This window comes from Eumetopias jubatus, unplaced genomic scaffold (assembly GCF_037043125.1).
Source record: "Eumetopias jubatus isolate StellerSeaLion01/CBP00866 unplaced genomic scaffold, mEumJub1_p1.0 scaffold_1, whole genome shotgun sequence".
Classification (NCBI taxonomy): Eukaryota; Metazoa; Chordata; class Mammalia; order Carnivora; family Otariidae; genus Eumetopias; species Eumetopias jubatus.
In genome coordinates, this window is record NW_028274807.1 from 40,362,374 (window position 1) to 40,389,994 (window position 27,621).

Genomic DNA, 27,621 nt, shown 5'->3' on the forward strand with positions numbered 1-27,621 from the left:
ATATGACTATTCATCATATCTCTTGGTGCATTTGGGAGAAAAGGGAACATAAGCAAAAGGAAAAATGATATAAAATGAAAAATTTTTAAAAAGTAAAAAAATTGTTTGAGAAAGGAAATAATCACAGTACACTATTCAGTTCAGTGGTGAACAGTCATGTACATGGGCATAAAAATGGAAACTTTTTTTTGTTAATTTTAACTACATAAAAATCCTGTGGTGAGAGAAAGTGTGGAATGATGATAGTGGAAAACAACAAAATGTTCATTTTTAACAATCATGCCTAAAATTGATAAATCAAAATTGTAGCATAAGCATATTATATTGGAAGTAGAAGAAGAAACAGGTAAACGAGTTCAAGGTAGGTGATGGGAGCAGTGAAGAATAGGCAAAGGTGAGAGCGTGAAGTAGGGATTACTGATTATAAATCATTTACATTCTTGGAGTTTTAAATCTGTATGTATGCATTATTTTGAAGAAAATAACAAATTAAAAAAAGAAAGAATACAGAAGCAAAGAAGATACCAAAATATGCTGATCATAATTTGAAAACCTATTTGTAAATGTTATGTCTTTCCCAGATGTGGTATGATGACTGGTACTCTGCATACAGCCCTAAGAAAACAATTAGGTTGATCAGATATATATATTATTAGCTTCATTGTTGACACAAGTTAACAAACACAAAAGTCAACGTGATGGGCACATTTATATACACCTAATGAGTTTAAGGTTAATTGCAAAGGCAGAGAATTTTATTGTAAAACCTATAGAAATGTAGAATCTAGTCATGTTTATGTATAATATAATAAATAAATAAAATATCCATGCGGATCCTGGTTGCAGCATTCTGGCAGTATTCTTAAATTTTTTTAATTTACCATTTTAACCATTTTTTAAAGTTTATTTATTTATAATCTCCACCCAACATGGGGCTTGTACTCACGACCCTGAGATCAAGAGTCACATGCTCTACCGAGTGAGCCAGCCAGGTGCCCCAGTATTTGCAATTTGAATTACAAAAATCTGCTCCATCTTATGGGGATACCTAAAAATGTGGATTAATAACTACATGGATTGTAGGCATGAATTTCCTACTTAAGACTCCTGTGATGTAAGCAAGTTGATAATATTTTGTATTAGCCAAAGGTGCAGCATTCAGAATCTACAAGAGGAAGAGATGAAGAAGCATTAGAGAAGAAAGAAGGAAATCTGATAAGACAGAAAGATTAAGAACAGATGGCCATTGGTATATGGAAAGATTTCACTTGATTGTTCTATTTCACTGTGATACTGCATAGTAAAGAAATTACTGTTGTGCCAGTAAGCAAGGGGATGCTAGGCAATCCCCCACTAGAAAGAGTTTTCAAAAGACGGTGGATTCCAGAATAACTACCTTCATGGAGAGGAATAGAGTTAAATGACAGTTACCGGACATGGAGTTTCAATCCTGATTTAGTGCTGGTTTTCTGAAATAGAAAGTTAAAGCATTTCACAGACATTATAAGTTATAAAGAACTACCTGATGATATATTATGACATTCCTCTAATTCCCATTAACTGACAGATTTTGAAACACATTGATGCGGTTTTAGCAGTGATTAAATTTATTATAGGCATTATTGAAACACAGTGAAGTAATGTATACAACTTCTGTGAACAACAGAAAGTTTAGGCTATTTATAGAAGAAGAATACAGGGATATTAAAGTTGTAGCTTTGAAATTAACTCCCCAGTACGTACTTAGTAATGAATAACTTGGGAAAAAGAAAGATGACTTAACTTTGTAAATGTGCAACTAAATGTTATGAAAGTAAATTTTAAAGAATTCAACAAAAAAAGATGTCTTAAAATATTTATTCAATATTCTCATTAATAGTGTAAATGAATCATGATATTGCTATTCTTTACAGTTGGATACAACTACTGTGTTTGCAGGTTTCAATAAAAGTCTACTTCATATTTCTACACACATATATGTGTGTGACAAAGATAACTTTGCTTGTTGTAAATAAGTCAATACATAGGGATGTACAAAAAGCAAGTATTCTCTCTCACTGCATTCAGTATCACCACGTCAGTAATCTTGGCATATGGTGTGTGCTGATCAACTCATACATAGTGCACTTCTACAGCAGTATTTTTTTTTCTCAGAAGTGAGAAAGTACACTTTATAATTTTTAGTTAATATTGTGGATATCTCTTCTGATCCATACTTTTAGGTCACTTGAATAGCTCTGTAATATGGATGTGTCATGATTTTTGGACCATTCCCCTATTGCTGGACATTCATAGTATTTGCAGTTGTTTACTATTATAATATTAAAATTAACTTCCTTTTCATATACCTTTACATATGGACTATTATGTTTCATAGGATATATTCATAAAAGTGGAATTTGCTTGATTAAAAAGAATACCTAAAATTATTATTATTGAATAGGTACTATATGAGCAACATAAGAAAAAATTCAGAGAGGAAAAATGAATATAAAAACAATGTTTTCCATTACACATTGATTCATTTGATGCTTAAAAAGAAAAGTTTGGAGAATCTGTCATCTAATATACATACCAGCCCAGGGCATTGGATTAACTAGTTCCACTGATTATCGATATTCAATATTCAGTGGAGTTCTTGATTTACCATGCACATTGCATTAAAATGTGTGGCAGGTTTGTATTTTACTGGTATTTAAATTGATCAATTCCATTGCTGAATAGATTTTAATCTGAAAATATGTATTTTGTGGATTACAAAAATTACCAGATTTTCAAAGGATATGCAGACCATTTAGTACACAAATTTTCAGTTTTTACTGCTCTTCTTGTACAAAATAAGACTTTGAGAATCAAAACAAAACCAGTGATGACAGTTTGGCTAACTAGTCTTATGACAAATGCTTAAAGGAGCTGCTTAGAAAAGACAACAATATGTCCCCTCCGCCCCATCACAGTGTTATGACAATGAATTATGATACTGTATTATCACTAGAATGTATGCTGCTTGAAGGCATAAATTTATTTTCTCTGATGTGTCCCAGTAGCTGGGGTAGTATTAGGTGTAGGATAGGGACTCAATAAATACTAGTTGATTGCATATTAATTCAAATTTAACCAAGAACTTGAGGACACAGGCTTTTAAATGATCTGATTCCAACATTTAAACAAGAGAGAGGTAAGGAGACATTGACTGTACATAGTATGCATATAAAACAATTGAAATCAAGTAACATACTGAGAGGTAGTCGGATGGAAATCATGCCCTACATTATCAAATGCATCAGATCACAAGTAGTCCTATTCTACCACCTAGTTTTAGCTTTCACAGGGCTAGGTTAGTTACTCTGATCCCAGGAGCATCTTTGCGTGATGACATACTTTATTACAGGTACATAATACAACTCAACTTATACATAGACAGAAAAAAATATAGGAACTGTTATGAGACCCAGAGGCACATATATTCAATTGGTTTACATTTGATAAAAATTTTGATAAGATTCTTTAGGAAAAGTGAAGACAGATCTTTCATGGTTTGTTGATATTAAACTGGAAGCAGACGTATTGACTGATTTTTTAAGGTCCTTTCTACCATTTTGATCCCAGGAAATATACTTTATAAATTCATTAATTCTTTGTCAGACAGAAGTGACTAGGAGAAATATATGCCCTCAAAACTATGTAAAACTACTAAAAGGCAAGACAATTTTCAACTTTTTTGCATTTTTTTTTTTACCCCCCATGGTAAGAATATAGCAAATCTTTGAAAAACCCAATAAAACATATGAAGTGCAAATTAGGCCCTTGTCTTTCATAAATAGTATTTCTACAAGTAGAAAATTAAAATGTTTCCAATTAAATGTGCTTATTAGGTTAACTATTACCTACGTAATTTTTAAGGAAAAGAGCTGTTTGTAGCCATCATGTGTATCTGATTTGACAAAATATATACTTTTACATTGGTCATAAGGGCTAATAATCCTATAGAGATATAAGTAGGAGAAAAATAAAACTCAAATTAGTAAAATTGTTCCTATTTTGGAACTACAAAATATGTTACTTAGAAAAATGAAATACAGGGCGCTTGGCTGGCTCAATTGGTAGAGCATGTGACTCTTGATCTTGGGACCATGAGTTTGAGCTCCACGTTGGGTGCAGAAATTACTTAAAATAAATAATTAAAAAATATATAGATGTTACTGACTCACAAAATGCTTTCAAAACTTCTGAGACAATTTTTTTGAAATTTATTTCTAAAAGTCACAGAGACAAAACTTTAAACGTGACACATTTTTACTAAGGATACATGCGTGAGCAAAAAAAGCAAGCACGGGAATACAAAAATAAACATAGTAAAATTTTAATGAATACAGTATTGTGGATACAAGTAGAATACCACTAGGTAAGAATTGTATTTACCTTAGAAGTCTAGGGTAGTATGGATTCAGATAAATGGTTTAGGACAGCCACCTCACTATTCACAAGTTAATCAGTGCTGACCAGAAACTAAAGCAATTTATATTTTAGGTTAAGATTTTCAGTGAAATTATAGGATGAATCTTCTATTTAATGAATATGTTTTAAGGTGATCTGCACTCATTTAAAGGCAGTTGGGGCAAGTCAAACCACAGAGAGCCCTCACAAAGACTAAGCACCAAATGACGAAATGTTTGTGGCTTTCGTTTTGGGCCACTTTAAATTTTATTTTGTTTAAATGTGTTTTCCATTAACATTCACATACAAATTCTTTCAGGCAAAAGTTTTAACATGGAACTTTCGGCTTGGAGATCTTGCCAACTGTTACTTACAATAGTTTTTAAGCAATGAATACTTCAGAACAATCCCAAGCGGCTACTTAATTGGTTACAATTGTAAGATGCAGAGCTTTTTCTTCAAAGTTTTCTGGTCCCCCAAAATTCAGTAGGGCCAAATGCATTAACTGGAAGTAGCATTTGTTTAAAAAAAAGTCTTAACAATGATAATGAATAAAATAACTATTTAGGCTCTCATACACAATCTTTCCAAATTTTCACCCTGTAAGAAATGATTACAATGTCCTTCAGGTTTGCTATATGCCCCACAGAATAAAACAAAACAAAACAACAAGGAATTTAACATTTCAACAAGCTAGTAACTATTTACTGTAAGCATATAGTGAAGTTCTGGAAGACATACTACCATACTTCAAGAAAACACTATCAACAGGTAAGCATGTGTTGAAGAAGGCAGTTTATAAATGAAACATTACAAATCTTATGTTTATGCATACAACTTATAAAATAGAAAAAATTGCTATTTTTCCAATAGTATAGCATCACACTAACACTATATAGTTAAGATCGAAAGCTTCTGTACACACGTCCACTACACCTCCACAGCCGCATACGCCTTAGACATTTTCATTTGTTATCCAACATATGCCAACCATGGTTTCACGGATTTGTACCAGTTTGAGCAGGCTAAACAATCATTCTGCCTTATCAATTGACTATGAGACAAAGTTAACCAGTTTCAGGGAACAAAAAGTTTCATAATCAGTAAACAAACCAACCTCCACTACGGATGGAAAATGCTTCTCAGGACATGATATAATCCTAACAGAAGGATGGATTATGCCCCTAGATAAGGTGTATGTGGGAATAGTTAGGAGCCTGGAGAAATACATTAAGACATATGGGACCTAAATGATCATCAAATCATTAATAAGTACTAGAAACTCAAATGTGAATTATTGACTTTTCTTGTGCAACATTATCCAGTTTACTGCTTAGGACTACTCAAAACTGTTTTGCCACTATGTTTGCTGTTAGTGCAAATTAATATTGAAAGAGGGAGCAGTCTGAATCACATGGAATTTTGAAAAATTAGAATGATTGTATATCTAACCTCATTTTTGTATTCTGAAATGCTTTAAAACTCAATTATTTTCCTAGCTTCTTAGATCTTCTACCATCTTAGATAATTCAAATTAAACATGGTTGCCTGCAAATTCTTTACTAGGGGAAGTAAAAGCAAAGTACATTTTGGTTTTGCTGCTGGTCTCATGTATGTGCTTAGCAATGACAGCACTACTCCAGGCATTTATTGTGCTAGTTTACATAACTAAACATGAGAAAAACTCATAGTTCAAATTTTGACAAGAAATTTTTTTTTTGGTGGCAGGCTTATTTTAAAATGAAAACAAAAACCCACTTAAAATCTAAAAATCAGTTGGGCATTTTTAACAACCTGAACTAGAAACTTAAGTCTGTGAAAGAAACTTAGACATGGGAAGCTGTTTCTGAAAAATAGAACCTTTTCTTATTCACTTTGGCTTTTTTTTTAATGAAGATTTGTGGTAAAATTACCTCAAAGAAAATTCTAAGTCACATAGGGCATTCATGTCAGTGCTTTGTAATAGAAATATATATTTTAAACTTGAATGTTTTCAAGGAATTTAAGATTCTTTTTTAAAGCTCTAGTCCAAGTCTTCAGCTGTTTAGTTCTTAAAAAATATAATTTGGGTCTCCAATGGAGAGGACATAACTGGGCTAAGCTACTTTGATGACATTACAGGAGTGAGGTTCACATAGAGATCATTTCCTGAACATGGTTGACCTTTAACAGAACTGATTATTTCCTCACCCAAACAGTTATGCAGGATACTGCCACATCTCCACTACAAAAATCTTGCCAGTCTTTCCAGACAATTGTTTACCATCCATGTTTAAAAACCTTGTACCACCAGAGGCAAAGCACATAAAAATGAAAATAAGTAAACTTGTTTCTAGTCTATTTACCTAAAGTCTTATAAATCATATGGAAAAATTAATGTATAGAAAGTAATTTCCTTATTATCTTATGTCAGCCAAAAATTACTAGTTTTCTGTAAAAACAGGAAACTCAATCATAAAATGTCTGTTTAAATTAAAATGCCAATCTTGAAATCTTTTAACATCAAGACATTAAAAAAAAAAAAAAGCTTGCAAATTCAAGAGGATGCTTGAAATGAGTTATGGTTCAAAAATTTGTTTATAGTAAGAGACTAAAATCATGTCACTGCAAAATTCCCCAGGGCTTTTGGCACTGACACTGAAAGATTTTAGTCTTTTGGTCACTTGAAGCTGCTAAATACAATAAGCCTTTAAAAAGGGTGAAAAAAGTGAGGAACTGAAAGATAGATAAGGTAACTACATCATATATACGCATAGTTTGAAAAAAAAGACAGTCATTTCTTCGAGGGATCTGAAGATATAAGAACAATTTCCCACCATCCCTTCCTTTTTGAAGAGGATCCTCTCAGAAATAATTCCTTTAAGTTACTGTGAGTGGTGTTGCCTGGCAGCAGCTTCAATTTCCTAGGCTAGTGTTCAATCCAAGTAATTAAGTAATCTCACAAGGAATAATCATATATGGCAACAGGGTAAAAAAGCAGGGCAGTTCTTCCATGCACAAACATTTCAGGAGAAAAACCATCAATTTTAAAGATAACCATCAGGTTTCAGGTATCCTAGCACACTCTAAACCCTAAGTTTTGCTTTACACCGTTGGTGACTAAAATTAACAAGTTTTGCAGTGAGGTTTTTTTTTTTTTGTTTTTGTTTTTTTTTGCCTGCAACTATATACACATTGCAAAACTATTCTGCATCACATGATTTTAAATGAAATAAATATAAAAATGAACCACACAATCAACACATAACTTTAATACTCCACATTTATCTTGATCACAATGGTGGTAACCTCCTTGTCAACAATCTTGTGAGTTGAGGAGTTGATTCTCATTCTCATATCCATCAGGAAGATATGCTCTCCTCAGCTGGTCTGACTTAGGTATGGAGCCTCCATTCTTCACATGGCGAGACAGGAAAGCACGGACTGCTGGGTGATCAGCCTTCTCAAGTGGGATGTTGGCTTCCAGGCACATTTTCACAAAGTCCTGGATAACACTGACTTTCTCTGTTTGCGCAGTACTGTTGCACTGAAGGGATGCAGTTAGGGGCCTCTGCTTCTTTCTCACATTCTGCTCTTCAAATTCTGCCTTCCTCTTGGTATGAGTCTTTGACTTAAGGTGGTCACTAATGGCAGACTTGCGAACATGATTCAGAACAACATTGCAAGAAGTGCAGAAGAGTTTTCCTCCATCTTCGTGCAGCTCACCTCCAAACTCAGTGACTCGATCCAGGGGAGTCACATACAAAGCAGTCTTAGAACGGTTTCGGGCAGGTGGTGCTGTCACTACAAATCTTTCCATTCTGACTCTGAATAGGTTCTTTCAAAACAAGAGAAACAAAAATAACTGTTACAACAAAACTCATTCGGGAAGTAATTAACAATAAAAAGCAGGTATAAACATTTCAAGACTTAAAGCCTTCAGAAAACTTAATTTAAATTAATAGACTGTGTGTCCATTAAGTCTTACCTGAAATGTGTAAGGGAAGGCAAAACCAGAGCAAGTTACTAGTAACAACTGGGTCCTTTCCTTGAATTTGATGAAATTCAAATAAATTAGAACTATGAAAAAAGAACTCCAACTAACCCAGATGTCACTATCTTTTAGGAAAACCTAATCTGATGTCAATATTTAGGGTATTAATTATGTTACTCTCATTCAATTTAGATGTGTACTGAAGTTTAAAAGAGCTTCTTTTACCTTCACAGTTCTGGGACAACTGATTTTAGGAACACAATTGCAGGCAATTGTGTACAAAGTTTGTTCAAACAGGTGGACCACTAAACTGGCCTAACTCTATATGAAGATTTGTTCTGAGAAGAAAAAAAGCAAAAACTGAAAAAGAAACAGACCAACTGCAATCAACAGCAGCAACAATGACATTAAATGTTAAAGCCAAGGTACAGAGCTCAACGTAAGTCATTTTTTAATGCATATATACCTCCACTGAGTTTTCTAAAGCGTGATAATCAAGATATGCAAAGTGCTTTTTCTAACACTTTTCCCCTCTTTTTTCCATTAAAGACTAATACGTTTGTTAATTATTTATTTCACTTATTAACTAGTAAGTTAGAACAAATCTAAGAAGTTAACACAGTGCCTAGTAAACATGATAGGTGCTCAATCACAATTTGTTGATGGAATAAGTAAATGACTATCTTTACTATTTTTCCAAGTATTTAACTCAGAAGCAGCTTAATAATTTCTCAATTTACCCTAATAACAAATTTTTATGATCTTTGCCAAAATCATGACATTACATTATAGACACTAAAAACTTGAGATACTGAACAAATGTTGTCAGTGACAACCATTTGTTCTCTGGAGCCATGCCTTTGGGCTAAGCTCTCACATTAGCTTATATATAAGAAATTAAAATGAATTTGATACAATTCAAGATGGAATTCTGGTCTCTATAAATACATTAAAGAAAAATTCCTAAGTACATTCTCAACAACAATGCTTTAAAAGTGTAATCAGCAATAATGGAGTATTCTCTGAACCCATACTAGAGAATTCGTAATTGGGTTCTAGAAAATCTTTCTCGAAAGAACTCTAAATTGCCAATGTGTTAGACACCTGTGGACATAAACTCAGAGGCAAACTTAACGTTTCACAGAAATTCTGCAAAATATGATAAAGTTTAAGTTTTAATACATTTGATTCTATTTTCTTTCCATTAACAAACTGTTCAATGCTTGACTCTCATGTGCCAAATACTGTATTAGGCTACAGGTTTTCAATGGCAGACAAGACCGATAGGATTCCTGCCCCCAAAACAGTTAGCAATGAATTCCATTACACATGTTGGTACTTTAAGTCAATGGTACGTATTTTTTACTCCCATAGAAAATCAGTCAAAATTATGATTTTGTTCTAAGCTAGTTATGAAAAACATTAAATATCTGTACCCAGGAATACCTAAATCTTGCGCTGTGAAAGTCTTCTGTCTTTAAATATTTGGATTTCAAACTTTAAAACAATAAACATGTTCATTATTCCCTGAAGCGTAAAATGCTCAGTTTGTGCTAACGTGAAAGGCCTAAACATTCCAATGTCTTGTAACTTTCAAAAATCTGTTTGTGTTACTGTAGAGGCAAATAACCACCCAGTAGAGGATGCTCGACTTTACAGAGACCCGAATAACAAAAGTGTTTTCAACAGAAGGTAAAGATATTTTAAACGAGGAAGTTAAAAAGTTAAGAGCAGGAATTAGCCAACAAAAACGAAGAAGCAAATTATTTACTAGATCGAAATAAAACTCAGAAGTTTTCAAGTTTTAGTGTTTACCCGATCACTTTCCAGTTTTTTTCGTCTTGATACTTAGTAGTGAAGGGTCTCCAGCGCAAAACCAAAGACGCTTGAAATCCTGGCACTTTCGTTTGTTCAAACCCGGAGATGCCTTCAAATCAGTTTTTCAACAAGTGGTGATGGGGAAATAGTTTCTGGGCTTGCACCCTATTTTCCCTGCGGTGCCGGGAAGTCATGCCTTTACTGTAAAACATGAAAAACAAATGGAAAGAAAAAATGGGGGAGGGGGAGGGAACGAAGGGTAGATAAAAAGACGAACAAGAACGACACAGCCACCACGGAGGTGTCTTTAAAACCGCTCCCTTTAGGTTAACTCCACAAAACAAATCCGGATCCCAACGTTTACCTCAACACTCCTCAACCCAGTCCTTTCTCAGTTGTCCGCCCCGCTTTGCACCTCCTCGCGCGCCCCAGGCCCCAGGGTTCGGGAGGGGGAGGGAAAGGCGGGGCGCGGGACGTTCCCGGCGTCTAGACTCCCTCCTCCCGCGTCAAGCTCAGCACGCTGGCGCCCCACAACCTCTGCCCCGCTAGCTGGGCAGGGCCGAGACCCAGCTGCCGGCCGTGGGCCCGGGAACTCCACAGCGGAGTTGGCGGCAGTCTCGGGGGAGGAGGCGGCAGGCGCCTGGCGGAGGCGTCTGCTGTCAGGCTTCCCGTCTCCTCCCTCTTCCTCCCGCCGACAACGGCGTCCCGGCCCCGCCCCCGGCTCCCGCTTCAGGACGGAAGGCCCCGGGCCCAAAGCCCGCACCAACGGCCGGGCCCACCCTCGGCCTCCCTAGCTCCTCGGTACCGTAGGATCGGGGCCGCCGTTAGGGGAAGTGGACGAGACCCGGCCGGAAGGGAAAGGAGGAGAAAGAAAAAAAGGAGCAAGGGAGTGAGGGAGGAGGAAGACCCGTCGCCGCCGCCGCCGCCGTCGTCGCCGTTGCCCGATCGAGCCCCGCGGCGGCCGCCGTGTCCCCCGCCGCGCCCCGTCCTCTTGCGCCGCCTACGGCAAAGCTCGTAGGCGGTCCCCAGCAACCGCCGAGCAGCATTGACCAACAGACCGCGAGTCTATCAAACAGACGGCTGATTTGGCCAATGGGAGTGGAAGGGTGGGCATGTGTATGATTGGCGGCTAGACTTCTCCAATGAAAACTGGGGGCGTGGGTGGGCGGAGCCGGAAGTAGAGCCAGCCGAGAGGCCCCTGTCCGGCTGGGGCGGAGGGAAGGGGGAGGGAACTAGAAGAGGAGGAGGTTAGCCGAGGCAGCTACAGCGGCGGCGGCGTAGGGGCTGGTACGCGCTGGGCGGCGAGAGCCTCATGGCGGAGGAAGAGAGCGATCAAGAGGCCGAACGCCTCGGAGAAGAGCTCGTGGCCATTGTGGAGTCCCCGCCAGGCCCTGTTGGGTTTAGAGCTGCGGGCGACGGCAGAGGTGGCGCTGGCGGCGGCAGCTGCGGTGTCGGCGGCTTTGGGATCAGCAGTCGGGATTACTGCCGACGCTTCTGTCAGGTGAGGCGCCCGTCGGCCTCCCGGACTTGTCACCCGGGTCTTGGGCCTCCCTGCGTCTCCTGGCCTTCTCGTTCTCGAATCAGGGCTGTGTCCGGTGTTCGCTCCCCCAGCCCAACAAGGAGAGAGTGAAGCTCCCTTCTCCACCTATCCCGCTTGGGGTGGGGGGCAGGGAGCGGGACTGGGATGACCCGCGGGTTTAGGGTTGCTGAGAAAGTGAGAGTTTGTCAGGGGTGGAGGGGCTGGAGGGAAGGAGGGTCAGCTGGCAGGAAGGCTGTGTACTGACATGCCTCCTCTCCTCCAAACAGACCCCTTTCTGCCCGAGGGTCCCGCCTTCTTGGGTTTCCTACCCTGTTCCTTCTCACCTCATTTGGAATCTCTGGCAACATTTCCTGCCTTCCCTTCTCCGCCCCTTGCCCCCCGTATTCTCCCCTTTTTCGGAGATGGGTGGCATGCCCTCTCTCTACCGCCCCCTCTCCTGTCATCGCCACCCCTCCCCCTCTGCTAGGGTCTCCTGTCATCCCCTCCTGAGATCCCAGTGGGCCAGTTCTCCAGTTACTTTTTTGAGAGGTGGGGTTAAGGCAGTGTGATTGTCATCTTTCCTTTTCTTACCCTGGTTCCTCGACACACGTACTCTCTTTTCTAATGAATTGCTGATGGAGAAAGTAGTTTTCCTTAAACTATTGCTCTGGTTGCCTCACCCCCCCTTCCATGTTTTAAATTACGGTGTATTTTATGTAGACTGTAAAATGCAGTGTCCGAACGGTGACGGTAAATTATTTACTTGGTCGTCTGCCACTACAATTTGATGTAAAGTGTTTGACCATAATCAAATATTAGGGCAACAAAGTACTTGTCTAGGGGTAAAATTTGTGTAATTTACATTCACATCTACGTGTATTTATAGTTTAAACATTTCATTCTCATTCACAACACTCTTGTTTTGAGAACTGTTTTGGATTTTTTTTTTTTAACACTCCGTTTCTTTTTTTATTTGTTTATTATCTTGGATGTATAGGGTTCAAATCATGGCTCCACCACTTCCTAGTTGTGTTACCTTGTAACCTAAGTAACCTACAAGTTACTTAATCTCTTTGTGCCTTCCTTTCCTCTCCTGCCAAATAGGGAGAGTAATTAAATGAGAGAGTATGTAAAGGATTTGAATCTTTTACATATTAATTGAACTTAGCTATTAATTTCATTGTGGTAACAAGTAGGAATAAAGTTAACAAGAAGTGAGCATTTTGTTTCCTGAAATTTGATTTTTATGCCTTGGCAAGCGTTGAAAGAAAAAGGATGGAGTTGACATTTTCAGGTAAGTTTTTAACATTTTAGGTTAAATAAATTGTTTTTTAACTTCCTCCTCCCACTTCCATAGATAAGTTGGTTTGAAGGTGGAAATTGTCTTGGTATAAAGTGTGTCAGTTTTCTTTGGCGTTGCTATTAAGTGACTTTATTGAAAAAAAAAATTTTTTTGGTATTGGCATTCACTGGATTTAGAGATTCAGTGTCTTTACAGTACTTATATTCTAGCTATGTTTTATATGTAGAAACCATGTTATAGGTAGACTTTGTATCTACGGTAATTTTAAATTTCTGAAAATAAGGTTACAATTGATTTCTTTAACATAGTGGCAGAAAATGTTTTCATTTTTTCTATGTTTTGCTTTTTATATTATTAATGAGCAACTTGGTTTTGGTTACATTTAGCTTTGTTAATTTACTTAATCAGGTAACTGTTAACTGCTGTAGAATTTGAAATTTTGAGGGCCAGAACATTTCTGTAGAACTTTTAACTGCTTTTCTATATCTTGAAATCTGTTTTAAGAACAAATGAGTAAATTTAGCTTGTGAAATACAGCATCTGAATAGTGACAGTAAATTATTTTAAGAACAAATGAAGTTGATGGTTCTGTAAAACTCCACTACCTCCTAAATATCCAAGAAAACAAACTATACAGGAAATACTTAACGAACTTTTATTTTATATTGCTAAGTTATGAGTTAAGTTATACTGACATACTTTGATGTTACCAACTTTCACCTGAAACCTCATTACATATTTTATATACTCTAGATTACCAGTAGATCTGTTCTAGGGCTCCTGTCCTAGTTCTGCCTTGCAGGTGAGCTTTGGGAAGTTCTTTTTTGTATAAAACTTTAAGATGGAATAAAGGATTATCTTTATTAAGTTGAATTTTATCCATTGTTTAATATAATTCTTGTATAGTACTGTTTTATTTGCCAGTAAGGGAAGCATTGGTTCATATAACTAATTCCCAAAGATTGTTTCTTTTTAAGCATTTGGTTTCCTAATATTTACTAAGAATAATATTAAGTAATGTACATTCATTAGTAAATTACTTAATCATGGGTTATCGATAAAATGGATAATATACACTTGGGTGTGTGACAGTTAACTAAATATATGAATTATACACGGAGCCTTGTGGTGTTGAGAAGAAAGGCTCCTATTTATCTTCCTTTTAGAAAGAAATATGAATCAAAATTTCTTGGCAGTTAGTTGTGTGGGTGAAGGGAAAGAGGAAGGAACACTTGAAGAGAGCTTCTTGTGTCTTTTACCACAAGGAAAAGTAAAACAGAAGACAGTAGGTAATGTACGTAATAAATTATGCCTACACTCAATACTTTGATGGTATACTTTTCTATTTGAGAAGCAATACCAGTAATTATAAAAATCTTAAACTAAGGGAATAGCTCCTGAGGTTTCAGCTAATTTTTGAGATGATGAATTTGAGAGATTGAAAGTGTTGGTTACATGGTCTAATGTTGGACTGCTTCTGTCACATCCTTCCTTGGCTCTTACTAGTAGACTCTGAACAAATGCTTAAATAGAATTGGCCCTTAACTGACATTTCATTTGCTTTAAGGAGGAAAGGAGGGGGAAAAATAATTTTTATTGAGGGCCTACTATTAAGGCCTTCATATTGGTCTTATTATGCAAGTTACATAATTGAAGTTGAGGCCTGAAAAAGTTAACTTGTCTTCAGTTCCAGTAGGTGGGCAAGCTGGGATTTGAACCCAGCCTTCAATTTTTACTGAAAGGCAGATTGAAATTACAAATAAATCCTCAAATAATTAGGGGAGCCTTGGTGGCTCAGTCGCTTGAGCGTCTGCTTTTGGCTCGGGTCATGACCGAGCCCCACATCAGGCTCCTAGCTTGGCTTCTCCCTCTCCCACTGCTGCTCCCCCTGCTTGTGCTCTCTCTCTGTCAAATAAGTAAATAAAATCTTAAAAAAAAATCCTCAAATAATTATAAAATGAACTTTTTCTGGCAAGTTGTGTGAAAGGGAAAAGTAGTTACTGGAAGTACTCAGGAATCAAGGATGAAAAATTTTAAAAGTACTCTTTCATTATGCCACAGTATAAAAAATATTTCAAGAAATAGTCAGATAATTATTATTTCTCTGACTTCTTTGGTACTGTGAACTATTTCTCCAAACTTCCAAGGTTGTAATAATTCAACTTCCCTTGCAGCTAGGTATATTGAAATGTTTTCATCATAAATTGTATACTAGCAAGTTAAGGTACTTTGTTCTTAGTTTAGTGCCAGAAAGAATATAGTGAATGATAAAGAAGTATTTCTGGAAATATTTTGATATGTTGATTAAAATAGATTTTAAATTGTTTTTTACTACAATATGGTTAATAGCCATCCCATGAGGATGTCATGAGTAGAAAAGGAGAGAATGAACCTGAAGTGCTCAGTACTATACCTAGCACATAGGTAAGATTAAATAGATAGAAGCTATTAATATTTCTGTCATGTGAAATCCTCTGAAGGTTTAAGACGGACACTAGAGATAATCTAATCTGTAGGTCACTTATAGTTTTTCTCCCACAATGAAATTTAGAGAAAATTTAGGAATGTTACATTTCTAAAATTCTGTTATTTAATAGAAGACCCTGATGAAGTACTAAATGATGTGCAAAAACAGCTACATTTCTCAGAGATTTTGTTTCCTTCAGGGGACCTTCATTAAGTCTGGAGATATTTTTGATTGTCTTCATTGGGGGGTTGCTATTGGCATATTGTGTGTAGAGGCTAGGAAGGCTGTTGAACATGCACAGGGCAGCCCCAACAACAAAAAATTATCTGGCCCAAAATATCAATAGTGCCAAAGTTGAGAAACCCCACTATACCCTTACTTTGGAACTCAGTGGATACTTTATGTCTGTAATACTGATACAAGTGGCAAACATGTATTTTTTAAAATACATGTTAATGTCTCTTACTTTAGAGAAATTAAAATTTAAGCTTTTTTTTTTTAAGTCTTATTTATTTAAGTAATCTCTACACCCAACGTGGGGCTTGAACTCATGACCCTGAGATCAAGGGTTACATGCTCTTCCAACTGAGCCAGCCAGGTGCCCCTAGAGAAATTAAAATTTAATTGTTTTTGGAAAATATAGTCTTTATTTTTTAGTCTTAATATAGAATTTACATAGTGTTTATAGTTCTTTGAGTAGTTTCTTAGGATATAAGAATACATTATTAACAATTCTTGCTATTAATTGGAATTATTTTTTAATTTATTTGAATTTTTATAAATGTTTCATATGTATTTATTTTAAAAGATCCTACAGGACTTAAATATCAGGAATTGCATTTTGCTTCTAATAGAGACCTGCCTTAAAGAGCTTAAACAGTTGTATACATTTATTTTTTATGTGAAAAGTCTTGAATGAGTAGTATTGGAATGATATGGTGGCTTTATCATCATAGTACCATCATTTGCTTTTTCTTATCAGTCATCCTTGTCTTATCTCAAGTTTGCCTCATGACTCAAGATAGTTTCTGGAGTTCCAGTCATCACTTCGGGAGTTCTAAGTAGCAGGAACAGGGTGTGTCTGGGGTAAGCCAAACATATACTGCCCAAATCCTACTCAGTGACTTCCATTTCCATCTTGTTAGCTATCCCCATCTGAAAAACAATGTTAGGACTTTTTGGTATTTTTTTTTTTGTATTATTTTTCCTGATAAACACATGTCTGTGATTCTGCTAGTAAGGGAGAAGAAAAGAAGAATAGATGTTAGAGAGGCAACCAGTTTTTTTCTTTTTATCCCCCCACACAGCTTATCATAAAAAGCAGCAGTAATACTCTGTCCCCTTCTTAACCCACATATTCCCTGGAGACAATCACTTGCAACTCTTATAGCGCTTATGATTTTTACCTCTAGGTTTATAATTTTTTTTTCTCGTTATAGATATGATCAGTTAGCCTAGTTGATGGAGAAAGTAGGGAGTACCTTACCGACTCACTGTTCAGTTTGTACACTTTGATTTTACCACCCCTCCCTGCTTTCCTCTATATTGCTTCCCTACCTTCTAACCCCTTCCTCCACTGCCCTGTCATTTCTGAGTCTCTTACAGTTCAGCCTCTTCAGAGAATCCAGAGTTTCCATTGATCTAGGAGTTGAAGGGATCTAGGGGAGACTTTGAACAGATCTGTTTCTCACTCTCACCTCCACTTTTGGAGATAGGTGGTATTTCAGATTCCTGAGATTTTCTGGTGTTCTTCAGGACAAATTAACTTGTTCCTGAATTCTCCCCCCAGCTAAATGATAGCTATTTGAATGTTGTCATCTTTCTCTTTTCACTGTTTTCCTCCTTGTGGGTTTAGGTCTTTTAATACAAAAATATTTTTACTGTTATTTCAGTGGCGTTTTCAAGTGGGAGCAGAAATAAATGAGTGTTCAATCTGCCACATTTAACTAGAAGTCTCAAATTAGTTTTTCAGCTCAATAAAGAATAAGAGACATGAAAGATGATGAAAAGGAAAAGAACTGAAACTAATTCAGAGTGATTTATTTACTTTTGGGAAAAAGAATATCCTACTTCTTGATGTACTCTGTAGTGAATATTCAGAGCTAGAAATAATTTCATCACACAGATTTACTTTGTGTGTTCCTTTTGGCAAAATAATTTTTATTACTAAATTGCAAATTAAAATTTTAGCTTTTTAAAAATGGTTTTCAAAATTTGACACATTTGGCACATTTCCAGTGTTCATAAAAGGTGATTTCCATGGAAACACATTAATTTATTATAATTAGGAAAAACAAAATAAAATGAACCCTAGAACTTGATGGCTATATTTGGGGAGCTAAATGCTTTGTTGATGTTGTTTAATGCATTTTAGGTTGACTTTCAGAATTGAATGGTACTAATTGTTCCTTATGACATTATTTATGATAGCAAATCCTTGAAAATAACCTTAATGACGAAAGTTAGGGTAGTTGTTACATATAGTAGAATACTATGTTCTCCTGACAGTCATATTTTTAAATATTTGTTCATATGGAAAACTGTTCATGGTATAATATCTACTGAAAACCCACAGGAAGCAGGTAATGTCACTTTTGTAAATAAAAAAGATTGAAAAGAAATACACCAAATTGTTAATAGTGGATAACTTCTTAGTGATAAGTTATAGATGAATTGATTATTTTCTTTACACTTATTAATTTTTTTATATTTTCTGGATTAAACCAACTACCTTTCTAATCAGAGGAAAAATAAAGTATAAAAAACACATTTTATTTTTTACTCTTCCTACCTTCCTTATTTTCTGTGAATAAATGCAGTAAATGCCAGATTACTTGAGTATGATAAAATGTTAACTCCTTGTTTCCTAAGAATATGTAAATTTTTAAAAAATGAATTGGTTAAGTGAACTTATAAAGGTCATTTTAGGTTAACCAATGAAACCCTAAATTTAAATAACTTCTTTATACATAATCTTGCATTAAAAATATGTCCATATTGCTTTCTAATAACCACCCATCATACTGGCTTAAAAAAAATCAATCTCAATTTTAATTTTGTAGATAAAATTGTAGCAGAAAATATTTTTAAGTGAAGTTCATTGCTTTTAAGTATTTTAATGATACCATCATTTTGCAGTTCTGCCAAACAGAAGTGAGGCACCAGTTGTACTATTATTGTTGGCACTGAATCTTGATTTTTCTGCCAAAAAGTACTAAACTATACCTTAGAAATTACAAACAAAAGCAGAAAAGAGAACTTTAAATGAAATTTAAGAAAGCTATGGTAAAATCGGTGTCTGGTAAGTTATTTGAAAACTTAAATAAGATCAGTAAAATATGGTTAATTGGTATACCATTTTAAATGTATATTAATATGTAATGGTAAGGATAGTGGAACATTTAAAGTCTAAGGTAATTTGCTTAGCTAAATATTAATTCTCATTACATTGTAAATCATTTATATTAGTACCTAGTCTAAATTAGAGATTATTTTTAAGTTCCATAATTTCCAATAAATCTAATTCTAGATAGGTAACCTTTAGCTTTCATATAGTATATATCTCATTGATTTCTTAGCTCCCTATTTCTCTGACAGGTCAGCTCATTTTTTCAGCAGTATACTGTATTCACTATGGGTCTGTTCCTAGTATGAGGCCCAATCAGTGTCACCTGGTTAGAGTCATGGTGGAATACTGGTGGCAAACTCAACACGAGAGGAGTTCTGTCTGTATGATTTGTTACGTAAGATCCTAAAGTCTAGTACACTGACACTCTGTACCAAGCACTAGGTACACTCAACTCTTCAAAGCAGAAGTGAATATGAAAATAGCTGAAAGGCTTTCCATCTAGGCATTAGGAAAAAAAGACATTGATATTATAGTTGAAGTTTGTCAGTTATATAAGGCACTGGGTATTTAGTAGTAAGCAAACATTGTCCTTGTTTTTGTGTACAGTTATAACTTTGATATGTTCTATGAAGAATAGGTATACAATACTATAAAAATAGGGCCTAATAAAAGGCTTGCCTATTTTTGGATTCTTGGGCAAGTTGAAGTCTGCTGAGATTTTTTGGTTTAGTTTGAACATGTTAAATTTAAGATGCCTTTCCTCAGCCAAGGAGAGATCTTAAAGATAGCTGGATTTACAGAATCCAGAGTGTAGAAGTGAGGTCTGGTCATCTTAGCTGTGTGGATGGATGGTATTTGAAGCCATGTGTATGAATAAGTTAACATAGGGAGATAATAATGGAATGGTAAAAGAAGGAGGACTTAGAAATGAAACTTTAGCAACTCCATAGTTAAATTTCCTGATAGAAAAGATTGAGTCTTCAAATGAAATCTGAGAAGGATTAGTTAAAGAGGTTGAAGAATACCAAGTAACTATGGTGTCATAGAAGTCAATGGAAGAGAATGTTTCGGGATGGAGTGAATGATACTTGACGTTGAAAACTATTGAGATCCAACCATTGAATTAACATGGAGAGGTCTTTGGTGACCTTAAGCAGAGCTGTTTTGATGTAGTGATGGGAGCAGGAGTCAGACTGGAGTAGTTTGAGGAGTGAGAGGCAAAGAAAGAGAGACAGTAAGTATAGATAACTTATAAAGGAGAGGAAATGATATGGGTACAAGCTGGAGAGCTTGTGGTTTAAAGGTGAGTATTTAAAAAAATAGAGCGGTGAGAATTTGGCATGTTTAAAATCTGATGAAAATGATTCATTTGAATGGATGACATAAATCTACAAAAGAAAGAAGGGATAATCTATAATATAAGATGCCAAAAAGGGAAGGAAGGTTAAGATTCAAAGCACAAATGGAGGGGTTGCTTTATATAGGAGCTTTGGGGTAACAGGAAAGTTCATCTGTTGAGAGTACCTGATGCTGGTTGGAGATTGAAGGTAAATGGAGATCTAAAATGGTAGCTTCTTAGAGAGGTAGGTTGAATTGGCCTACAGAACATTTGAATTTGCTGATAATGAATGTAGAGTAACCGCTAGTCTGTACTTTTGTTCAGCAGTGCTTATCTGCATAGGTAAAGGCATGATTAGTTATATGATTAGATAATTCATTATGTTGTAATTGATCAGTTAATTAACTTTGAGAAAGAAGGGCACAAGCTTATTTTCTGGCTCCATTTGTGGTAAAACATGGTACAGAGAAGTGAAAGGTGGAAAGAGAGAAGGTAAGAGAAGTGGTTCTGTCAGTACAGTAGCCCCTTTATTCACGGTTTCGTTTTCTGCAATTTCAGTTACCCGAGGTCATCTGTGGTCCAAAAGCAGATGATCCTCCTTTTGACATACTGTCAAAAGGTCAGTAGTAGCCTAACACTATGTCACATTGCCTATGTCATTCATCTCACTTCATTTCATGATGTAGACATTTTATCATCTCACATCATCGTTAGAAGAAGGGTGAGCACAGTACAATAAGGTATTTTTGAGAGAGAGAGATACCACATTCTCATAACTTTTGTTTTAGGAAATTGTTATAATTGTTCTGTGTTATAATTAGTTATTATTGTTAACCTCTTTTTGTGCCTAATTTATAAAATAAACTTCATTATAGATATTTACATATAGAAAGAAACATAGTATATATAGGGTTTGGTACTATCTGTGGTTTCAGTATCCCCTGGAGGACTTGGAATGTATCCCCTGAAGATAAGGGGGGACTACTATAGATATTAATAGGTGTACGACATTGCTCTATATACAATGAGAATATGTGTATGTATATAAGTGGGTATATATAATGTTCCAATAAAATGTATACCCAGTTTATTTTATTTTTAAAGATTTTATTTATTTGAGAGAGAGAATGAGATAGAGCATGAGAGGGGGGAGGGTCAGAGGGAGAAGCTGACTCCCTGCTAAGCAGGGAGCCTGATGTGGGACTCGATCCCGGGACTTCAGGATCATGACCTGAGCCGAAGGCAGTCGCTTAACCAACTGAGCCACCCAGGCGCCCTATACCCAGTTTATTAATACATATTTCTGTAACTGGAGTTTACTAAAACTAACCATTGTCTATTTTGAGATTGAAATGTTCTAAATACTCACTAATCACTACTGTAACTGATTAGATGTGTGTATTTTATATTTTTAATATCTGAAAGGTTTATTTTTTTGGAATGTTCTATATATGTATATATAAGCCATATTTTGTGTGTTTTCCAAGTATCAGGTGCTGCAATAAGTCCTTTCATGTGTTTTATCATTTAATCCATTACCCTACAGGTTATGTGCCACTGTTTCCATTTTAGAGATAAGGAAACTAAGACCAAGAGAGTAAATGGCTTGACTAAGGCACTGTAGCTAGTATGTGATTGTCGGATTGGAATCTGGCCAGCCAGATTGTCAAGAGCCTGTGTGTGTACTTAGCCATTTTAGTATACACATACATTATACTGTACCTAGGAATATGCATTTGGTATCTATTGTAGCATTTGTGAATATGTATTTGATAAAGCAGTTGTGGACGGAGTAGAAATAATGATTAAAAACATCCTGTCTTCAAAACACACTCTCCTGTGTTTTGAAGACAGGAGAGTATGGGATATGTTTTAGATATTAAGTGATTTTTAAAGTTTATTTCCATATTACTTAGATATAACCTTGCATAGATGTGGAATTCATACTAATCCAGGGGATAGTGGATATGCATTTTTCGACTTAATTATCTATCCTTTTACCATGCTTTGAAAATCTCTTGCCTAAAGATCTCTCAAGTAAAAGTAAAGTCTAAAATTTATATTCCATGCTCACGAGGGGGTCGTGAAATGGATAGCTCATTTTCAGCTGGTGGGAGTAAAAATCACCACAACCTTTCTGGACCACTATTCATCAAAATATATGACAAACATTAAAAATAATTTTTACCTTTTGGCTTAGTAATTTTCCTTAAAGCATTAACTTTTGAGGAAGTGTAAATTTAGATAGAAAGCTATTCATCATAACATTAATTGTAATTAATGAAAGTAATAAGTTGAAAATGGAAAAGCAACCAGAACATCTAAAATAGTTGAAAACTTCTCAACCCTCATAAACTATTATTTAGCCTTAAAAAATGATGTGTTCAATGACTATGTAATGACTTAGGAAAATCTAATAATACAAAAAAATTAAGGTGGAAAATTGGTAGCAGGATTATATAGTTTGAATGTAGGCTGGTGTAGTCTCACTGTGCTCACATGTGGATTTTAGAAAAGGAAAGTGTGAAGATAAGTCAAATGAGCCGATTCATTAGAAATCGGATTTTCTGATGATAGAATATAGGAGCCATTCGTATACTTCAGAGTCTGTAAACTCTCTGAAATTATTTGCAAAAAGTTGTATTTGCCATTTCCTTGTTGAGTAGGTCTGAGGTTTTTTTTGGTCTGTTTTTTGTTTGTCAGATTCTCTTTAAGAATTTCAAGACTTAGGCACCTGGGTGGCTCAGATGGTTAAGCATCTCTGCCTTCGGCTCAGGTCATGATCCCGGGGTCCTGGGATCGAGTCCTGCGTCAGGCTCCCTGCTCAGTGGGGAGCCTGCTTCTCCCTCTGCCTCTGCCTCTCTCTCTGGCTCTCATGAATAAATAAATAAAATCTTAAAAAAAAAAAAAAAGAATTTCAAAACTTGCTAAAAAAACAAACACAACCCAACAACATTCCAAACACACCAAAAAGTTATGAACCTTTACTGTAAGCCATTGTGACATAAGCAGTATTGCCTGTTTTTATAAATAAAACTTTATTGGAGTATGCACATTCATTTTTACATTTTCTGTGGCTGCTTTCATGATACAAAGGCAGGGCTGAGTAGTTGGGATAAAGGATGTATGGTCCATAAGCTGCTTTTTGGCTCTTTAAGAAAAAGTATGTCAGCCCCTGTCCTAGATTCTCATTTATTCTTTGCAACAACCCTGTGAGATAGATGCTATTTTTATCTTCATTTTATGAATAGTGCAGCTGAGACTCAGAGAGGTTAAGCAACTAACCCCAAGTCACACAGCTTGAAAAGGGAAATATAGCAAGATGTTAACAGTGGTTGTATTTGGGCAAGTACAATGATGGATGATTTTGTTTTCATATATAATCCAAATTTACTACAGTGAGCATATATAACTTATGATCTAGAGAGGAGAAAGTTGTAAAAAAAATAGAACTAAGTTGTGAGAATCTTAAAATTCATTTATCCTTTTATTATTTTGATTTCCTATGTGTCATTCTGTGTTTATATACTTAGAGTGGATATGGAATTCCCTTCTTGGCACTTAAGTCTTAATACGCAGCTCCTTAACTTCTTTATTTTATGAAAAAAATTATTGTATGTATAGTTTCTTAATTTTCTATATTAACTGAAGTCATTTTGTTCTTAAGCTCTTGAGATTCTTTGTTCTCTCTTTTATACTTTGAAGTTACCTTCAAGTATTAAATGCTCATAATTTAATAAAGGTGCTCTTAAAATGCTACATATGTGTCTGTCCAACAGTATATAACTTAACTTTTTCTTAATATTAGTTGAATTATCCTTAATTATTTTAGGCATAGCTCTAGATGCATTAAGTATCATAAAAATGTTGTAGAAAGTATTCCTAAAAGAAAAAAAATTGGCTGTAAACTATGTGAAAAGCTTCATTTTAATGATTATAGGGGATTTAAGGAGGAAAAAGTCACAACTTCTGCCTTCAAGGAACTGAATCATTTGGTAAGAGAGAAAAGACGTATCCGACTGCTGCATTCACTGTTATGATCTTGATCCAAACCACAGTTATCTTTTCCCTGGATTATTTTATCTCTCTGCTTTCAGTTCTTCTGTTTATTCTCCATACAGCCAAAGTGATCCTTTTAAAGACATGTGAGATCTCTTCTAAACCTTCCATGCTTTTCTTTCTCAGAATCAAAGCCAGAATTCTTACAGTGGACTCTAGTGCTTCATGATAAGGCTCTTGTCTATCTCTTTGACTAGTCCCATAGTACTCTTTGCCTCCACTAATTACCTTCAGCTGCACTAGCATTTTTGCCCTTCCTTCAACTTGTATGCCCCTGCCCTTGGCCTTTGCACTTGGCTTTTGTTTTGTCTGCCAGAAACACTTTTCATTTGGATTTCTATATGGTTTGCTCTAGGACCCAGCTCAAATATCCTTTTATAAGAGAGATGGAAGCCTTCCTTGAACATCCCACATAAAGTATAAAGTAGCATCACATCTCTAGCATTCTCTTTTCCGTTTACCTTGTGTTTTGTTTTCCAAGGTACTTAACACTATCTAACATATTTGTGTACCAATTTTCCTTCCACTAAAAATGAAAGCATTAGGGTACTTGGTACACAGTAAGCACTCAATAAGCTTAGAATAAATGAATGAGTAAATATAAATAAACGTAAAACAGCGAAATAGTGGCTAGTCCCACTAACACAACATATACTGGAGAGACTATTTCTAATAGTCGTGATTTGAGAAAGTTTTAGTGGACGAGATAACATTTCGAATTGAGTCATAAAAAATTGTTAGTATTAAAATGTAGACATGAAAAAGGAAGTGGTATGAGTAGGAGGAAATTATAAATAGAGCAGATAATTTGTGAAAGGTAGATGATATGATGTATTTATGAATGGGGGTAGTTAATTGTGTAGGGCTGTCATTCTTAAAAGTGTGATTCCCCAGCCCTGCAATAGAGTGTGAACACTATTAGCAATGCAAATTCTCGGCCCTACCCCAGACCTACGGAATCTTGAAACTTGGGCTGGGGCCCAGCAGTCTGTGTTTTTCACAAGCCTCCAGATGATTCTGATGCATACTAAAGTTTGAGAACCACTGGACTAGAACATATATTCAGAAAAGTATTGGTACATATCAAGATTGGAAAACATGGATTGGTCTAGATCTTTGCTTAGGAATTTGAATTTTAGGTTTAAAGGCACAACAGTACCATTATTAATCTTAAAATATTGTTTTAAAACAGACTTGATAAATAATGAATGAAAGCCTAGACAAGGAAGCTATTGGAGTATTTTGGAAAAGGACTGATTGAGGGACTGACTGGATAGTGGCAATGAAAATGGAGAGACAGGAACAATTTCAGGAAATAGGGAAATAAAACTGTTTAGCATCTGGTTAAATGTGGAGACAGGAACAAAGAATTTTATGAATTTGCATTGGGTTTCTAGTTGAAATGTCTAGGAATATGGTGGTAGTATTAATGGTAAATGGTAGAAGGAAAAATTAAGGGATCTGTGTGAACAGTACAGTTTGACTACTGGGTTTGAAGAGTTAGTGCATTCTAAAAAAAAAAAAATGGAACGGAAATTGTTAATCACTAGGCAGAATGGACTTTTTTTTTAATGTTGAGGATATGCATTTCCATTTAAGAACAAGGCCTTTTCAGGTAACCGATGATAAAGTTTATTGAAATACAGAACTGATAATTTCTTTTCTCTTTTTAGTAATACTTTAGTACTTGGAGTAAAGACTTTTTAAAAGAAGAGCCTTCTGTGTTTGAGAGTTAACTTACCTGTGATTGTTTTTAAGTTTAAAATTTCCTTTCAGGTTTTAATTTGGGGACAGGGGACCAAATGTCAACACATCTAATAAATTAGATGAAATGATTTGTCTCCCATCATGAGGTTCACAAAGAATCCAAAGAGGGTAAGATCCCAAATTCTTCCCTTCCAGAATTTTGCTTAATCTGAGCCAGTGGGTCTTTCATGTGCGTGCCCCTATGGTTAGAGGTGGGGATTTTTCAAGAGCTGTAGCTTGGGTTGTCTTTCTCTGATTGGGAGTAGCTTTTTTCACTTCTCTAAAAGAGAATTATTTAACTCCCAATTTCTTTTGTGTCTTAACTTTTTAAAGAATCCAGAAGGTCAGTAGGGCAAAAATTTATTACTCCACCCAGTCCAATACCCATTAGAACAGTAATTCCTTCAACTTAGTACATAGTCCAGTTGATTCGCATTACTTTTGCCAGTAGACTTTAGTGATATCACAGGGAAGATGGGTGCACAGGAAACAGGATATCAAGTCAGTTTTGGTTTCAACCTCACTAGGGTGCCAGTCAGTTGTGCCAACTGCCAGAGTCTAGAACGTGTACCTAAGTTTTACTGGGAAAATTCATCAGGTGATTGATTGTGCCACTGTATGTTTACCTTATTTTAGGGGGCAGTGGGAGCACTTAATCTGAACATTTCTACTTCCCTGAAAGTGTATCTGAATTTCTGACTTGCAAATTTCTGTGGAAGGCAGCCCAGGGCACTAGAATGTGTTTGATGTTTTCTCCTTTAGATTTTTTTCATATTAAAAACTTTTAATTTCCATTTCTTCTGTGTAGTCCTGGTATTCCTGTGCTGTAATAAGTGTGCATTCTGTTTAGTGGCACAGCTTCTATACCATCTCTTGAAAATAGTGTATCACTTACTTGTAGTGTGTAAAGTTCAAGGCACGATCTTCACAAGACTCCAGTCCTGCAGTTTCCAAAGCCCCAGTGTTCTATCCTTATCTCTGGATTTCTTTGTCCCCAACCTTGTGCCAGGACATTTTTAGTCCTGTGTGCTACCTTGGCTATTACCATCTTTCCTGAAATTCTTAGGCCTGTTGAGCTAAAACCATAAAAGAACTCCTGTTGTGCCCCTATTTGTATTATTTGGATAATAACCATAAACAGGTACCAGGAATGAAGCTGCTTTTGATGTTTCTGATGTTTGTGCTTGAAGGAGCCCAGTGAAGACAATATCTCTTTAGCCACTTGTTCCTCTAGACCTTTTCTTTACTCTGCTTTTAACTGTTCTGGGCCATGCATCATTTGTTCTACTTCATTGGTAGTGTAAACATTCCTTTTTGTCACATTCTTTTCAGCAATTATAGGTTATGCTATTTCAGATAAACATAGCTGGTTTTTGTTTTTGTTTACATTTTAGCCTGTTTTTAAGTTGGCTTTTCTTGTCTTCCTTTTCCTTTCTCTTTGCCTTTGGGCCCAGGTTTGAATGTTCTACAATTTACCTCTTGTAAGATCTCCCATAATGTCATAGATGAAAGTCAAGGAATTCTGAGCTCATTAAAAAGCATTCATTATCAAACAGATTTTGCCCACTCTCATCTCCCTGACTTAAAGAAAATTTTATCAGCTCAACCTCA

General features: G+C 35.9%; 2 protein-coding genes across 5 annotated transcripts in view; one reads left to right on the plus strand and one right to left on the minus strand.

Annotated features, from left to right (window-relative positions):
- Positions 1–4,666: 4,666 nt before the first annotated feature.
- On the minus strand, positions 4,667–11,221 carry CGGBP1 (CGG triplet repeat binding protein 1). 3 transcript variants are annotated; one of them, XM_028115587.2, is made up of 3 exons: positions 11,034–11,221; positions 10,226–10,429; positions 4,667–8,254 (listed from the first exon to the last, which is right to left on the minus strand). In XM_028115587.2, exon 3 carries the CDS (start codon positions 8,234–8,236, stop codon positions 7,733–7,735), a length of 504 nt encoding a protein of 167 aa, XP_027971388.1. In that variant the 5' UTR covers positions 8,237–8,254; positions 10,226–10,429; positions 11,034–11,221; the 3' UTR covers positions 4,667–7,732. The 3 variants fall into 3 exon arrangements, with proteins under 3 accessions (XP_027971388.1, XP_087880371.1, XP_027971398.1); XM_088024245.1 differs by having other exon boundaries at positions 11,136–11,193; XM_028115597.2 differs by lacking the exon at positions 11,034–11,221 and adding an exon at positions 10,593–11,020.
- Positions 11,222–11,460: 239 nt separating this feature from the next.
- The window catches only part of ZNF654 (zinc finger protein 654), an 83,165-nt gene continuing 67,004 nt past the window's right edge, over positions 11,461–27,621 (plus strand). For both annotated transcript variants that reach the window (XM_028114957.2, XM_088024248.1), the window contains exon 1: positions 11,461–11,729. In XM_028114957.2, the coding sequence (XP_027970758.1) occupies positions 11,541–11,729 (189 nt within the window). In that variant the 5' untranslated portion in view covers positions 11,461–11,540. The remainder of the gene's footprint in view (positions 11,730–27,621) is intronic.

Excerpts from the sequence above, each read along its gene's own strand:
- CGGBP1 (XM_028115587.2), bottom strand. The coding sequence starts at position 8,236 with ATGGAAAGATTTGTAGTGACAGCACCACCTGCCCGAAACCGTTCTAAG.